Source organism: Canis lupus, chromosome 26 (genome assembly GCF_048164855.1).
Source record: "Canis lupus baileyi chromosome 26, mCanLup2.hap1, whole genome shotgun sequence".
Classification (NCBI taxonomy): Eukaryota; Metazoa; Chordata; class Mammalia; order Carnivora; family Canidae; genus Canis; species Canis lupus.
Window position 1 is genome coordinate 27,602,324 of NC_132863.1, and position 17,297 is coordinate 27,619,620.

The 17,297-nt window shown below is 46.8% G+C and overlaps 1 protein-coding gene across 2 annotated transcripts in view; it reads right to left on the reverse strand.

Moving 5' to 3' along the window:
- The window catches only part of MTCL2 (microtubule crosslinking factor 2), a 76,425-nt gene that overhangs the window by 18,720 nt on the left and 40,408 nt on the right, over positions 1 to 17,297 (reverse strand). For both annotated transcript variants that reach the window (XM_072800902.1, XM_072800901.1), the window contains exons 4-10: positions 16,495 to 16,557; positions 14,640 to 15,821; positions 11,671 to 11,811; positions 8,966 to 9,091; positions 7,784 to 8,014; positions 1,119 to 1,223; positions 19 to 186 (exon numbers count right to left, since the gene is read on the reverse strand). In XM_072800902.1, the coding sequence (XP_072657003.1) occupies positions 19 to 186; positions 1,119 to 1,223; positions 7,784 to 8,014; positions 8,966 to 9,091; positions 11,671 to 11,811; positions 14,640 to 15,821; positions 16,495 to 16,557 (2,016 nt within the window). The remainder of the gene's footprint in view (positions 1 to 18; positions 187 to 1,118; positions 1,224 to 7,783; positions 8,015 to 8,965; positions 9,092 to 11,670; positions 11,812 to 14,639; positions 15,822 to 16,494; positions 16,558 to 17,297) is intronic.

Consider the following 17,297-nt stretch of genomic DNA (forward strand, 5'->3'; position numbering starts at 1 on the left):
GACAGGTCAGGGACTCACCTGGGCAGTATGGCTCTTCAACTCTGCCCGTTCTGTCTCCCAGGTGGCCTTGGCCTTGGCAAACTGCTGCTGGAGCTCAGTCAGACCACGGCGCTCATCCCGAAGCAGCCAACACAGCTCCTTCAGCGTCACCTTCATGTCAGCCAGTGTCTTGATATACTCATTGGGCTGCAGATGGGGGCAAGGCCTGGGTCAGCAGTTTGGGAGGGGTGGGAAGGGGAGCCTGGGCTGGGAGCATTTACCCAGAGCCCAGCCCAGTACTCTATCTGGTCTTGAGCAATCCCCATGACCTCCCCAGATCATCTCACCCAGCTGAGCCCAGGCCTGGCCACCTCCTAGGCTGACACGTACCCCAGCCTCACATAAAACCTCCTGAGGTCACAGCAATTATTATTCAGCCTAAATGTGAGATGGGCCCTGACTTCTTCAAGCTTCTGCAGAGCCTAGGCCCTGGGTCTTTATCCTTGCCCAAGATCTGTCTCTCTGACCCACCGTGGGCCACAGAGTGAATCCAAGCTATCTATGCAGCCTCCGTAACAGCCTGACTCAGGCCCCATCATCTCTCCTTGGCCCATGACCTATTTCCTACCTACCCAAGCTAACTGTGTATGACCCTGGGAGCCTGACCCCATCACTTTCTGCCCCATGGCTTGATTTGAGGGTTCCTAACTCCAGACCACAAGGCCTCTCTTCATTACCCCTACTATGTACATCCCAACCCATAGCCAATCCCAGAATACCCTGCCATACCTCTGCAAACACAGCTACCTTGGTCCAAAAGGGCCTTTGCCCCATTCTCTATTAGGCAAGCTCCTATTCATCCTTCAAAACCCTCCACCTATTATCCCTTCACTGTGATACTGTCCCCTACACAGAATTAACTGCTCTCTTGCATGTGACCACAGTCCAACTGCTGTCACTGCCACCAGATGACTTATCAGCCCCACAGCACTAAGCATCTGGGGCCAGTAACCAGGTAATAACCATCTGCAGCTCCAGTGCCCCATGCAAGACAGGTCAGAGAAGATGGAAGGAAGTGATCATCAAACAGACAAAGGAAGCATGGGCAGGACAGGACTGGGAAAGGACTGGGAACGCACCGTATTTTGGGTCCAGCTGTCCCCCGTGCAGGTCTTGTTATCTGAATGCTGGGCATTTAATTCTTCTTCCTCCATTAGCAGGTACAGCTCCTTCATGCTATTTACCTATTTTTTAAAAAGCCACATTCAATAGGGACTGGAAGGGTGTCATGCCTGGAGTCTGAGCATCAGGAGAGGGGATTGAGGCTAGTGGCCCAGATGGAAAGGGTATGACACATCCGGGCAGAAAGAAAAAAGGGGGATTTATGGTCCAGGATGGACCAACGGTACTCTAGTTTGACACTGATTTCCCAGATTTTAACTTGGGCTCCTAGGCACCATCTAGGCCTAGGAGTAGAGCTGGGAAGGCAGGCCCCTCTCTCCTCCAATGCCACCTCCGTCCCAAGGGCCATCAGGCATCCTTGAGAGCTACTCAGAAATAACCATGTTGCCAGATGAGGTCAACAGGTAGGCCCTGTGGATGGAATAAAAGGCCCACAGGGACCCCCATAATTATAGAAAAGGCAACCAAAAGTTTGGGTGGACAGAGAGAACCTTCCTGGGAGGGGGTTTGTTGCTGATGGATTCTGGGTAGAAGTCCAGAGCCACCCAAGGAAACCAGGGTACTAGTTCAGGATGAGAATGAAGCAGAAAGAAGCCAGGTTCTGACTGGAGTGCCTATCCATCATTCACTCAAAAAATATTTACTGAAAACCTACCATGCACCAGGCCCTATGTTCAGAGCTGGGGATAAGCCAGGGAGCAAGACAGACAAAAACCCTTGTCCCCTTTAGCTTCCATTCCAGTAGCGAGAAAACATACAAATAAGTGAAATGTATGAAACAGCATTAAATATCTGGAACATCACACAGTGAAGTGTCAAGGAGAAAAGCAAGCAAAGGAGCTGGGATGTGCTGCATGTGGCTAGTCAAGGAGGGCCTCAGAGAGATGCTGATATTTGGGCAAAGCCCTGAAAGAGGTGAGAGACTAAGTAATGTGAACTGCAGGTCGAGAATTCCAGGGAAAGGGCACAGCAAATGCAAAGGTCCTGCGGTGGGAACATGTCTGTTTGTCTCTTGTCTTGAGCAAGAGAGCCAAGGAGAAAGTGAGAGAGGTACGGGGAACAAGCCTAGTGGACCAGGCTCAGGACTTGTAGGGACTCTGGCTTCTGCTCTAGGTGAAATGGGAGCCAGGGGAGGACTGTGAGCTGAGAAGTGATCCCCACCTGACTTTTGGTTTCACGAGATCACTGCAGCTGCTGAGCCTACTGGGCAGCAACAGAACCTCCATCAGAAAATTTCGGAGGATGCCATCCACGTGGAGCCTATGCCACCTGGGGTACCTCCCCATACCCTTCTGAAATGCAAAATGCTTGGTGGAAGGGTGCAAGGATAGAGAAAAGAGACCAGTAAGAGGCTGCAGTGAAAATCCAGGGAATGAGTGATGGTGGCTCAGCCAGGAGGGATGGCAGAGTGGCTAGGTCAGACTCTAGATAGATTCTGGATAGATTCACAATGTGCAAGAAAGGCCATTTAAGTCATATTTAAGTCAGCTTATCCTCGGATAAGCTCCCGAGGGAGCAGGTGTAGGTAAGGGAGAGACGTGGCCCAAGGGCTGAGCCTGGGAGACTCTGATGTTAAGGGAGGTCAGGGAGAAAAGGAGGGTCCAGCCAAAGAATCAAGAAGGAGCAACCAGTGAGGTGGAAGGAAACCCAAGAGAGTGTGATGTCCTAGAAACCAAATGAAGGGCTTCTAGTGTCAGGGCAGGTACCAAGGCTGGGAAGTATGGGGAGGGGGCAGGGCAGGGCCTGCCTGAATTAACACCCCAATTCTGTCCCTGGTCAGGAGTATCCAAACATACAGACCTTGGTTGTCTGTATACACAGGTGCATGATTCTTTCCCCGAAATCCTTGAGTCCAGGTGTGCTTGGAATTCAGAATGCTCAGGGCTTTAGAAAGACAACATGGTACCTACACTATATATTGTACAACTGCCCCAACAGGTCTGGTGTACCACTCTATGCTCAAGCCAAGCACACTCATGCTTCCCCTATAAACATATGAATATTAACATGAGATGGGATAAAGGTTTTGCGCCAAATGAATGTCAGGCCAACCTTTTCCAACTGAGTTAGATGCAACCAAACACAGATTTCGTTTAGAGCTTCCAGATTTCAGGATTGAGGCAAGTAATCAAAGATCTTTATCTGCAGTAGAATGGGAATAATAATTATTTGCATATCATAGCATATTTATAAAGATGAAATGGAGTAATCCACCTGAAGTATTTAAAACAGTACCTAGAACACTACACTCAGTGCCTAGGGTTTATCATTCACATGTATAGTGTCATTTCACACATACCATTTTGCATGTGTGGACACATATATTCTTTGAGAGTAAGAATATATATTAAGTCTATTATTTATATAGCTATATGTATGTGTTTAGATTATATTTATGCAAATGTAGGTATCTGTTTTGACAATATATGTGGTTATATCTTTTTTTAAAGATTTGAGAGAGAGAAGGAGGGAGAGCACAAGTGGGGGCTAGGGGAAGGAGCAGAGGGAGAGGGACAAGCAGATTCCCCACTGACCAGGGAACCCCATGCAGGGCTCAATCCCAGGACCCTGAGATCATGACCTGAGCTGAAGGCAGATGCTTTACTGACTGAGCCACCCAGGTACCCCATAATATCTAATTATGTCTATTTCAATAAACATCTATATTTCTATTAATTATAAACACATATATTATTTAATTTTCTACACTTATCTCTTTTTTTTAATAAAGATTTTATTTATTTATTCATGAGAGAGAGAGAGAGAGAGAGGCAGAGACACAGGCAGAGGGAAAAGCAGGCTCCATGCAGGGAGCCTGATGTGGGACTCAATCCCGGGACTCCAGGAGCAGGCCCTGGGCTGAAGGCAGGCGCTAAACCACTGAGCCACATAGGGATCCCTTTATCTTTTTTTTTTCTAAAGTAAGTTTCTTTTTCTCTTTGTTGCTCAAGTACATGGAAATATCTAGAAAGGTTTATACCAAATATGGAGGATTTGCCTGAGACAAACTGACTTAAAATATAGATTATGTGGTCTCCAATTCACTTCGGAGGGGGTAGGAGAATATCCAACTCAGAAGCCAAAACTGGCTTCCTAGAAAATCAATATGGTGGTTAAAAAAAATCAATATGGTGGTTCCCCAAAATATTAAAAATAGAACTACCATGTGAACCAGCAATCCCACTTCTGGGTACATATCCAAAGGAAATGAAATCTGAATCTTAAGGAGCTATCTGCAGGCCCATATTCACTGCAGCATTATTCACAAAGCCAAGATATAGAAATGACCTAAGTGTTCACAAATGAATGGATAAAGAAAATGTGGTGTATGGGATGCCTGGATGGCTCAGTGGCTGAGTGTCTGTCTTTAGCTCAGGGCATGATCCCGGGGTCCTGGGATTGAGTCCTACATCAGGCTCACCGTGGGGAGTCTGCTTCTCCCTCTGCCTGTCTGTGTTTCTCATGAATAAATAAATAAAGTCTTTAAAAAAAATGTGGTGTATGTATATACAATACCATAGAATATTATCAGTCATAAAAAAGAAGAAAATCTGGGACATCTGGGTAGCTCAGTGGTTGAGTATCTGCCTTTGGCTCTGGGCGTTAATCCTAGGGTCCTCGGATCAAGTCCTGCCTCAGCTCCCCAGAGGGCGCCTGCCTGTCCCTCTGTCAATGTCTCTGCCTCTCTCTTTGTATCTCTCATGAATAAATAAATAAAATCTAAAAAAAAAAAAAAAGAAGAAGAAGAAAATCCTGCCATTTTTGATAACATGGATGGACCTAGTAGACATTCTGCTAAGTGAAATAAGCCAGATACAGAAAGATAAATACTGCAAGATCTCATTTACATGTAGAATGGAAAAAAAGCCAAACTCATAAAAGAAGTGAGCAGAACAGTGGTTGCCAAGGGCAGGGAGGAGGGGGTGGGGGTGGGGGGTGATAGGGAGATGTTGGTCAAAGAGTACAAAGTTTCAGTTATGCAGGATGAATAAGTTCTGGAGATCTATGTACAACATGGTGACTATAGTTAACAATACTGTATTGTATAATTGAAATTTGCTGAGAGTTGGGATGCCTGGGTGGCTCAGCAGCTAAGTGCCTTCCTTCAGCCCAGGGCATGATCCTGGAGTACCAGGATCAAGTCCCACATCAGGCTCCCTGCATGGAGCCTGCTTCTTTCTCTACCTGTGTCTCTGCCTCTCTTTCTGTGTCTCTCATGAATAAATTAAACCTTAAAAAAAATTTAAAAACTGCACACACACACAAAAAAAAGAAATTTGCTGAGAGTAGACCTAAGTACTCGTACTATTGAAAAAAAAAAAAGAGGGGCACCTGGGTGGCTTAGTTAGTTAAGCATATGACACTTGATTTCAGATCAGGTCATGATCTTAGGGTCATGAGATCTAGCCCCATGTCAGACCCTGTGCTGGGCATGGAGTATGCTTACGATTCTCTCTCTCAGGGTACTTGGGTGGCTCAGGAGGTTCAGCATCTGACTCAGGATTTCATGGGTCATGATATTGAGCCCAGTGTCAGGCTCTGGGCTTAGCAGGAAGTCTGGCTTAAGATTCTCTCCCCCTCTGTCTCTCTCCTCATTAGCTCTCTTGCGCTCTCTCAATGTGAGCATGTGTACTCTCTCATGAATAAATAAATAAAATCTTTTAAAAAGAGAGACAACAGACAAAGAGGCAGAGACATAGGCAGAGGGAGAAGCAGGCTCCCCCAACGCAGGACTCAATCCCAGTATCTTGGGATCATGCCCTGAGCCAAAGGCAGACACTCAACCACTGAGCCATCCAGGTGTCCCTAAATAAATAAATCTTAAAAAAAAAAAAAAGATTCTCTATTTCTCTCTCCCTCTGCCTCTACCTCCTCCCCCAAACACACACTCTCTCCCCCTCTCCTTCAAAAAACAAAAACAAAGAAAAAGAAAGAAGGAAAGAAAATGTAACTATGTGAAGTGATACGGACATGTTAATTAGCTTGATTGAGGTGATCATGTATCAAAATGTTAAGTTGTACCCCTTATGTATATACAACTTCTGTGTTAAAACAAATGTGGCTTGGGATCCCTGGGTGGCGCAGCGGTTTAGCGCCTGCCTTTGGCCCAGGGCGCGATCCTGGAGACCCAGGATCGAATCCCACGTCGGGCTCCCAGTGCATGGAGCCTGCTTCTCCCTCTGCCTATGTCTCTGCCTCTCTCTCACTCACTGTGTGACTATCATAAATAAATAAATAAAAATTAAAAAAAAAGATGAAAAAAAAAAACAAAAACAAATGTGGCTTATACATATATACAATGGAATATTATTCAACCTTAGAAAGAAAGGAAATTCTGCAACATGCTACAACATAGATGAACCTTGAGGACATGATGCTCGAAGACACGTGAACTTAAGCCAGCCACAAACGGACAGATACTATGATTCCTTTCATATTAGGTACTTAGTGGACAAAATCACAGAGGCAGAAAATAGAATGGTGGCTGCCAGGAACCAGGGGAGGTGGTCATAGGGAATTTTCTAAGGGGTACAGTGTTTCAGCTGTGCAAAATGAAAAGAGTTCTGAAGATGGATAATGGTGATGGTTGCATAGCACTGTGAATATACCTAATATACACTAATGTACTGTAAACTTAAAAATGGTTAAAATGGGGGGGGGGGCACCTGGGCTACTCATTACATTATGCATCTGATTCTTGATCTCAGCTCAGGTCTTAATCTCAGGGTTGTGAGTTTTAATCCTACATTTGGGCTCTATGCTGGGCTCCATGCTGGGTGTGGAGCCTACTTAAATTAATGAATTACGTAAAATAAAATAGTATATTCATAAGTCAAAAATAAGCAGCAATAAAAAATGTACTGGATTGTTCCCCCTATGAGCCACCAAAAAGCAACAAAAACTACTTCTATAAAATTTGGTGAATCTCAAAAAATTATATGGAGCAAACAAAGCCAGGCACTAAAGACTACATGCACTTATATGAAGTTTTAGATTAGGCAAAATAACCCATGGCAAAAGAAATCAGAATAGTGCTGACAGCTGGGGTAGACATATTGCCTGGAATAGTAGGGATCTTTTGGGATCACTGGAAATGTGCTCTGTTGTGATCTGGGTTGGGGACTATACAGATGTATGTGACAAAACTTCATCAGTTGTACACTTAGGATGTGTGCACTTTATTATATGCAATGTATACCTTAAAAGAGTTACAAGCAGTATATACTCTATCTGCATATAATATAGAATTAACAAAACTAGATTATTAAATTTACCTAGACACCATTGCCTGCTGAGAACTTTGAGGTTCATTACGAAGGGAAATGAGCAAGTATTAGAGAGGTGTTAAAGACCTATCAGCCCCCAAAGAGACTTTCTCCTGGTGAGGCAGGACCAAGTCTGTCTTTACCATAGTATCCCCAGCACCTGCCACAGCGCCCAGTAAAGAGCTGGTTCTCAACAAGTAGATGCTGAACAAGTGAATGAATGCATGGATGGAAGCCTGCAAGCTGATGGCTTGGAGATGAGCCTCAGCGCTATGTCAATGCCAGCTAGGTGTCCCTCTAGTTCTATCTTCTCCGCCCTACCACCTGCCCTAGTCCTGGTACCAGGGGAACCATACCTCAAGGAAGTCATCCCCCTCGCTGGGCAAAATCTTGCCCTGCCGCCAACGCTTGAGGAACCACCTGAGCTTCATGAAAAGCAGCAGGAAGTTGTGTTTGAACTGTTGGGACTCCTGCACCAGCATGTTCTTCTCCTGGCTCCAGAATTTCTGCTCCAGCCTCCGCTGGAGGCTCAGACTCTGCAGCTCAAACTCTCGCCTCAGGAGCGCCCTCTGCTGGTCCTCCTTCAGCTGGGAGGGAGAAAAGAGAGTGAGTGAGCACCCCCGCTATCTTCCCAGCACTACCCCTTGCCATTCCAGACCTCAGATAAAAGACAAGAAAGTTTGGGAGGTGGCTGTTGGTGATCCCTGCCAGGGACTCTACCAATATCAGCTCATTCTGTTGAGATAAACTCCAGGGAAGAGAAGTTCATAAAAGCAGCAGCAATCACAATTATGGATCGTTGAGAAGTAGGATTTGAACCCAGCTCTGCCTCACTATAAAAACCATGACATCACATAATGAGCAAATACTGGCTGCCAAAGAGAGTTCACAACAACTCTCACATCTGATAAGGAACCTGGGATGGTGAGCAATGAAGGCAGGAAGGAGTGACCCATATGGAGTACAAAGTACATGCTGGGAGAGAGACTATGCTAATCCCTAGGAAATAATGCAATGTCATGACTTAGCAGAGACTTGGATGTGCAGCCTGGGAAAAGTGCTTCAGCTCCCTAGGCATCAGTCTCCCCATCTATGAAATGGGGACACCTCACAGGTGAAATCCTGAGAACTAAAGGACATAATGTGTGAAAAGAGCATTGCACAGCCCTGACATACAGGAAGGGCTTCGTACATGCTTTCTATTAGCAGAACTATCAGCTTTGATTAGTGGCCAGACCTATGGCCCTTTCTGGTACAGGTTTTGAGCTCTGATGGGGGCAATATGTCATGGTTGGGAATCTGAGGCCCAGAGAGGAGACAGGATTGGCCTGAGGTCAAACAGGCAGTCAATGACCACCCCAAGATTCCAGTCCAAGTTAATGCACAATCAAGTACAGGGAGGGCCAAAAGACTCAGGTTTCCCGATGCCCTTAGCTTCTGGAGCCTCGTGGAACCCTAAGGTGTCTGCCTTCAGTTCAAGGAAGAAAAGACAGAGTCGGTGCTAGGGTGAGGGTGGGGGGACACAGGGCACCACCCACCTGGCCCATCTTCTGGTTGAAGTTGTCGGCCTCTTCCTTGCGTAGCTGCCGCTCCTGGGAGAGCTGCTCTTGCAGGCCCCGGAGGCTGTCATGAGCCTCTGCCAGCACGAGCTGCAGCTCCTTGATCTGGGATAAGGATGAGGGACACAGACAGAGGGGGAGAACAGGAGGGGGACAGAGCCGTGGTCAGAGGACAAGAGTAGAGGGGGGTTCCAAGCTGTCCTTGGAGTACAAATCAGGCACATTGGCTGACCCTACTTCAGGAAGTTGTTATGACAATTAAAATTGTGCACATCAAATCTAGCTATTATTATAATGTCGCCTGGATACTTTCTCTTTGAAATACATTTGAAGAAAATGTAAGAAAGAGAAAACTAAGGTTGATTCACAAAGATGTTCCTTGTCTCGTTGTTTATCACTTCAAAATTCTAGAAACACCATGGATAAATAAAAGGCATTAATATGTGTGGTTAATAAGTCTATACATATGTAAAAGTCTATTCAACTGTACACTTAAGGGTAGTGTCCCTCATTGCACGTATCTTATTATGTTATGCTTCAATAAAAAATAAATAAAAGAGGGACACCTGGGTAGCTCAGTGGTTGAACATCTGCCTTTCACTCGGGTTGTGATCCCAGAGTCCTAGGATTGAGTCCCACCTCAGACTCCCCACAGGGAACCTGCTTTTCCCTCAGCCTATGTCTCTGCCTCTCTCTCTGGGTCTCTCATGAATAAACAAATTAAATAATAAATAAATAAATAAATAAATAAATAAATAAACAAACAAACAAATAAATAAAAAAAATATCCTTCAATAGAAAAACAGGAAGGACATGGACACATACACTTAAATGTGAACGGTGGTTAAATTGATCTTAACTTGCCTCTTCATATCTTTACTTGATGCTGCTTAGGGGGGCTTTGCTGTACTTATGTGTTGCTTATAATGACTATATAATAAAATCCTAAGAGAAAGACAGTAAAACTCTACATTTTGAGGGGAAATTGTATTTATAAGCATGTGTAGCTAAGTACATGTTCTGTTTAGACAACATTTAGGCAATGTTCTGTTAGACATCTATCCTGTTAGATGTCAGGATGATGACTAGATGAGGACCAGAAGGGAAGCTTCAAGGACAGGTCAAATGCTCTGTTTACTAATGTGCTCGCTGATGACACAGGAGTGTTCAGTTTGTGAAGGCTGTTTGAACTGTCCACTTACAATACAAGCGCTTTTCTCTGTGTTTATATACTTCAATTTACAAATGTTTTTTTAAGTATTTCTGGCAACACAGAGAAATTTTTATGCTGTCATGTTAAGCAGGAAAAAAAAAAAAGGAAATGTCATCTGCCACTCCTACATAAAACCTTCCCAGGCATGGCAAGATGTCCCTCTGTGAAAAAAAAAAAAAAAAAAAGAACCCACATATTATCTGACCAATAACATGGAAACTTAGCAATGGCAGGTACTCTGACTTAAGGTCTATCTTGTATGCTTATTTTATATTAAAGATCCTTGCAGGGCTGGATACTACCTGCTGTCTCTGGTGTTCTCCTTGAACTCAGTGCCTAACACAGAACCTGGCAAATGCAACTGCTCAGTAAAGAGTGGCTGAATGAAACAATAACTGAATGCATGCAGGTAAGCTGGCCTATTTCCTTTTCTCGGAAAATGAGACCTAAGTATCTCATGTTGTGTTTTGTTTTGTTTTTTCCCCTTTATGCCATGGCTGCTAGGAAACTCGGACTTAGAGAGTTTGATCTATCAAGGGATCTTCTCCCCCTGGATACTTACAGACTTGCCTTCCTGGGACCACAAAATTGCCTTCTCATGGATGTTCAGAAGAAAGTGGTGCTTAGGTTAGGGCACACACAAGGTCCTCCATGGCTCAGGAGTCCCAGGGAAGCTCCATCCCAATCCATATGAGCCTTTTCCTACTTCAGGTTCATTTATGAAGTGCTAACAGAGACTTAGAAGGCTTGGGAGGGACTCAGAACCACCAGGAATTCCTCGGACCAGGGAATCCGAGAAATTCTACAGCCACCACCCACTTGAATTCTCCCATGTTACAAATGGGGGAAGATGCAGCCAGAGAAGGGGAACATGCCCAAGGCCACAAAGCCACAGTGATGGGTGCCCTGAGGCCCTGGGATGCGTCATCCTCCTCCTCCTCCTCCTCCTCCTCCTCCTCCTCCTCCTCCTCCCCCAAAGGGGACCAGGCTTTAACAAGGCTTTTCATGCATTTAATCCTTTCAACAGCCCTCTGAGGGATCACCTTTATTGTAAAGGTAAGAAAACTGAGATAAGAGAGGTAAAGTGACTTGTCTACAATCTCACAGCCAGTACATAGCAGATCCATAATCTGAACCCAGTCAGCCTGACTATAAAGACTGCTGCCCTCCTGCTAAAGAAATGAATGGTTTCATTAAATGACATAAATTATTCAACTCCCAGTGAATTTTAGTATAGCAAAACAAAATCCATCTCTTCAAATGAGTTTATAAGCTTCCTTTTATCAGGCCGAGAGAATGGCTCAAACGTCCTTGTCTCCCTTTTAGCCCTTGCTGCCAGGAAGCAGGGAACGAAACAGAGTACTCAAAGTCCGTATCATCATCAGCTAAGCTTCTCCACGGATCACCCAGCCTCTGGGAGGCCCCAGCCACTCTCCTGCCCTCCCCCTTGCTTGATCAAGCCTAAACCCACCTCAGAGGCATAGGAATCATTGTCTTCAGCTCTGTAAGGCCTGAAGTTCCGGCTGGGGTCAGGCTTGGAGTCCAAGTCACCACCACGGAAGGGCTCTCGTATCCTGGGTTCCCATTCCGGCAGATCCCTGAAGTCAGGCGGCTGCACCCAGAGCCATAGGCAGAAGAGATGAAAGGTAATAATGAGGAGGGGCTCAACGGGTGCCAGAAGCAGCCAACCCTCCTGCCCCAGGGCTCTGGTCTCTACAAAAGGCTCTGATCAGCCACCTGAGGGCTGGGGCCTCAGTGGATTCAGCTCTGCAGCCCAGATCCAGCCCTACAACTACTTGGTGAGTCTCCGTCCAAAGGATGAATGAGTAGCTAAGTGGTGAGTGCAAATCCTGATCTGGTGAATGTCTGTCTTGCACACAAACCTTCCGAGTCAGCCTCAACTGTCCTACCACACGTGCAGCCCCAGCTCATTCCTACCTCAAGAAGAACCAAGGGTACATAGACATGGCCAACATGCACATGAGAAAATGCTCTGCATCACTTGCCATCAGAGAAATACAAATCAAAACCACAATGAGATACCACCTCACACCAGTGAGAATGGGGAAAATTAACAAGGCAGGAAACCACAAATGTTGGGGAGGATGCAGAGAAAAGGGAACCCTCTTACACTGTTGGTGGGAATGTGAACTGGTGCAGCCACTCTGGAAAACTGTGTGGAGGTTCCTCAAACAGTTAAAAATAGACCTGCCCTATGACCCAGCAATTGCACTGTTAGGGATTTACCCCAAAGATACAGATGCAATGAAACGCAGGGACACCTGCACCCCGATGTTTCTAGCAGCAATGTCCACAATAGCCAAACTGTGGAAGGAGCCTCGGTGTCCATCGAAAGATGAATGGATAAAGAAGATGTGGTTTATGTATACAATGGAATATTACTCAGCCATTAGAAACGACAAATACCCACCATTTGCTTCAACGTGGATGGAACTGGAGGGTATTATGCTGAGTGAAGTAAGTCAATCGGAGAAGGACAAACATTATATGTTCTCATTCATTTGGGGAATATAAATAATAGTGAAAGGGAATATAAGGGAAGGGAGAAGAAATGTGTGGGAAATATCAGAAAGGGAGACAGAACATAAAGACTCCTAACTCTGGGAAATGAACTAGGGGTGGTGGAAGGGGAAGAGGGCGGGGGGTGGGGGTGAATGGGTGATGGGCACTGAGGGGCACTTGATGGGATGAGCACTGGGTGTTATTCTGTATGTTGGTAAATTGAACACCAATAAAAAATAAATTTATTAAAAAAAAAAAAAGAAGAAGAACCAAGGGGGACACCTAACATGGGAGGAGTCTGCTTGCTTAAAAAAGCAAGAAAAATCAAGCCAGATCAACAGACTAAAGATATTATGGCACGATACGCCGTGTAGCTATCAAAAAGAAAGAGCTAACTCTCTCTACAGACATGGGAAGATCCCTTACACTGCTCTCAGGAGGAATATGCTCCCTGCAACTCAGCCATGCTCCTTCCGGTTATGCTGCCTTCACACAGACCACTCCCTCTGCTTAGAACACTCTTTCCCTGCTAATTGACCCTGCTGTTCTCAGCTCAGATCAGAGGCCTTCCCTGGCCTGGAGTCTAGATCATTTTCGTTGTTCCCAGAACCAAGTGCCCTTCCTTGAGAGCCCTCATATCTGTCATTTCACATTAAGTGGCCTGATATTTTGATTAACATCTTTCTTCCCCACTAGATGACAGGGGCCGGGGTGAGGCAAGAATCAGGTCTGTTTTTGCCTACCATGGTACCTCCAGCACTGACACAAAAAGTATATGAGCATTAAAGATAGCAGCATAAGCACATGAACCACTAGATACATTACACAAGAAAAATCAGTTGTGTGGCCACAGTACTTATCACATAAAATAACTTGGGTGAAAAACAAGTACATGAGAGGATACATACAGTAAGACTTAAAAGGGCACGCTATGATGATATGGTCTGGGTCTGACCCACTTGACACATACAGCCACTGAGCACTTGACATGTGCCTACTGGAACCAAAGTGCTGAAATTTCAACTGCATGTCATTCTTACTGATTGAAATGTAAGTAGCCACATCTGGCTATTGGCTTCTGTACTGGACAGCCCTGCTCCAGACTACTAATAGTGGAACCAGCAGGCAGTAAGAAGCAGCAAGGAGGAGGCGCTCTCCTTTTTATCAGGCACGTCTGAAACTGCTTGAATGCTATGGATTACTTATTGCAAGGATGCTTTTTTTAGGGGGAAGACAAGTACATTTGCTATTTTAGTTTTTCTAAGTTGTATTTTATAGACATTAAGCCTGGAAGTTAATTCCTTTAGGAAGCCACGTTTCTTGCCTTTGCCTAAGACCTGACTGGATCCTTTTTTTTTTTTTTCAATAATACGTGTTTTAAGATCAAAATTGCAAAAGAAACAAGAATAAAGAACAACCTGGCAAAAAAAAAAAAAAAAAAAAAAAGGCCTTTTCCTCCTTTGTCCCTTTTTTAAATCACCCCTCTATGTAACAATAGTAAATTACTAAGTGAATTGTGGCATATTTACTAATTAAATCATATCCAATAATGAGAATGAACACAGTATGGCTATGTGAGACAACAGCGAGTGAAAGAAGCTGGGCCCAGGAGAGTGTGTGCTGTATGATTCAGTTTATATAAAGTTCGAAGATGGAAAAAAGTGCATCAAGAGAGGGGTTACCCTCTTGATGATCTCTCTTGATGGGGTTAGTGGCTACAGGAAACATGAGGAGGGGCTCCTGGGGTGCTGGTCATGTTCTAGTTCTCATTCTGGGTGATGATTACACCAGTGTGTTCCCCTTCGGAAAATTCATTGAGCTGTACACTTGTGGTGGTATGCCTCTCTGTCCTATGTAGGTTTCAGTACAAAGTTTCTAACAAAAAAAGGAATAGGGCCCGTGACTGGGACATCTTACCTGGAAGTCTGAGCCAAGGTCTTTGGCCAAAAGAATCTCCTTGGAGGGCCCCTGAGAGCCCAAGGCAGGCAGCGTTGAGAAGGGCTCCGGTTGCTCCTTGGCAGAGCTCCCGAGGACGCTGTCCGCCTTCCGTGTGAAGGCATTGAGCTCCTGCTGGAGCATGCTCAGCCGCATCAGGATGGCATGGATGAGCTTGGTGTCCCTGGGACCCTCGCTGTTGTCAGGGGCTTCATGTAGCCGAAAGTCAGCACACTCATTGTCCAGATACAGGCGGAGGCCGGCCGAGAAGCCGTTGGCATCAGCCACCAGGACATCGATGGCCTTGCTCACCAGGGCGGCCTGCTCCCTCAGCCCAGGCAGCGCTTCGGCCTCCCTGGCTCTGCAGAGCCGGGCAGCGTGGGGGCCGTGGGCCTCGCCAAGAGCAGCGGGCACACACTGGGCAGAGTCCCCAGCCTCGGCGTCCGTCTCCAGCATCGGCCGTGTGCTCTGGCAGGAGGCAAGATCACAGCGCTGGAGGTTGGAGAGCAGCACCCGGTTCTCATACTGCAGCTTCTTGACCTTACCACTGAGCTCCCCAATCTGCAGCTTGGCAGCTGCCAGCTCCTCCTGCGAGGGCTCACTGAGCACAGAGCAGCTGTCTTCCGACAGCGTCACGTCCAGCTCATGCTCTGAGCGGTACTTGGCCAGCTCGGTCAGCAGCAGCTTGTTCTGGTCCTCCAGCTCTGCCGAGGAGCGTCGGAGCAGCTCAGCCTCCTCCTCCACAAACTGCAAGTGTCGCCGAAGCTCCGCCAGGCTCTCGCCGCACTCACTGCCACCCAGTGTAGAGAAGGCCAGGCGCGCCTCCGCACCTCCGCAGCCACCGCCGTGATCCTTCATGTCGTCCATCTCTGCCCGCAGGCCTCGGTTTTCTACCTCCAGCTCCACGATGCGGCGGCTCAACAGGTTAGCTTCCTCCTCCACCAGCTTCAGATGTACCTTCAGCTCGGTCTCCCGAGAGTGAGGCGCATCGGCCAGCTCCTCGGCGGACAGAGCGCTGTCCAGGTCACCGTAGAGGGAGCGGTACTTGAGCAGCTCCTCTTTCATGCTGTCGTTCTCCTTGGCGAGCTTGGTGAGCTTCTTGCACATGAGGGCTGACTCCTCCTTTGCAAAGTGCAGCTGGCACTTCAGGTCTGCACTGTCCTCCTGGGGCCCGATGGGCACAGAGACAGACATGATCCAGGAAGGTTAGCATCGCGAGGCTCAGTACCAGCCACAGCATTTTGGGGAGCAATAACTATGTGCTGGGGGTAGGGCAATGAATCCAACTAGGCTCTGACTCTCAAGGAGCAGGGGAAGGAGAGAAGGATACCTCCTTGACATTGCAGCAAAGATGGAGCATAGTACAGCCTGGGAAGTCCAGGCGGGCTTTCTAGAGTAGGTGATATCCTGCCAGGCAACTGTTGCTGCTACTACGACTTCCATTCCTACTAGGGTGTCCTCATTTGTAAAACGGTGCAATAAAATCACTTCCTCATAGAGCCATAGGGAAGATTAAATGAAATAATGCACAAGAAGTGCCTAGCACCCTGACAATCCAGGGCCACTTGAGGCTAACTGTACTCTATGCCTGACCTGTGCTACATCTATATATAGCACTTTATCTGTCAGGATGGGAACCATGGGCTCCGGGCATGGTTTTGGGAAGTGAGGTGAGTATCGAAGCTAAGAAAATGAAAGAGGAGGGTGGGGTTGAGGCTGGGGAAGAGTGGGCACCTCCAGGGACCCCCCAGGCCACTTGGAGTTAGGCCTTGGCCCTTCAGATTCAAACCTGCCTGTGGGGGCTGCCCTGGGGGCCATGGGGACCGTCAGGAAATACCTGCACCGAAGGCTTCTTGTCTGTCTTCCCCAGGGAGCGGGTTCCTCTTTTCTTCAAGGAATGCTAGAAAGAAATTAAAACATACAAACAAAACAGAAAGCTCATGTGGGTGATGTGCATCATAGAGTAGTCAAGGTGCCTAGAGTTGCACTGAGGGCCCCCTCCTTGCCCAGCCTAGCCCAGCCACATCCAAGCCTTCACCAGCACCAACCAGTGAGCCAAAGGGGCCTTCTAGAACACCCAGCGGGACAGAAGCATGTGAAGAAAGGACCCTGATCACACCTGCCCAGGGTTCTCCCCCTGCCCCTGCACCCCTACATTAAGATCCAGTTGGCCTGGTCCAAGACCCAGAAATCTGGGTTTCTATTCTTCTGTGCCTTTCATTCTCTCACCAAAGACTTCCTGAGTACCTATTATGTGCCGGGTGCAACTAGGCATAGAGAACACAGCAGTGATCAAGCCAGAGAGGGTACCCGGGGGAAGATGCTGTGCCACTCCAGCCAGATCCCCTGCCTCCTAAGAACTGGGGTGCGTGTTCCCCTAAACAAGACCTCAAAGATGAGTCCCCTCCCAGTGATACCACTGGCTGAGGACAGCCACCTCATTCAAGGTCATGTGCCCTCCATAGGGGTGCCCACATGCAATGACTGGTCCATGCCTCCCTGCCTCAATTCAAAACAACTATAAGTAGCTTTCCCAGCTCCAGAGATCCCCACAGGATTAGCTGAGGCCACTGGTATAATTGCTCTGAAGATCCTTGGTGGCATTATTCCCAAGGGGCCTCTTCCATAAGCAGGCAAATC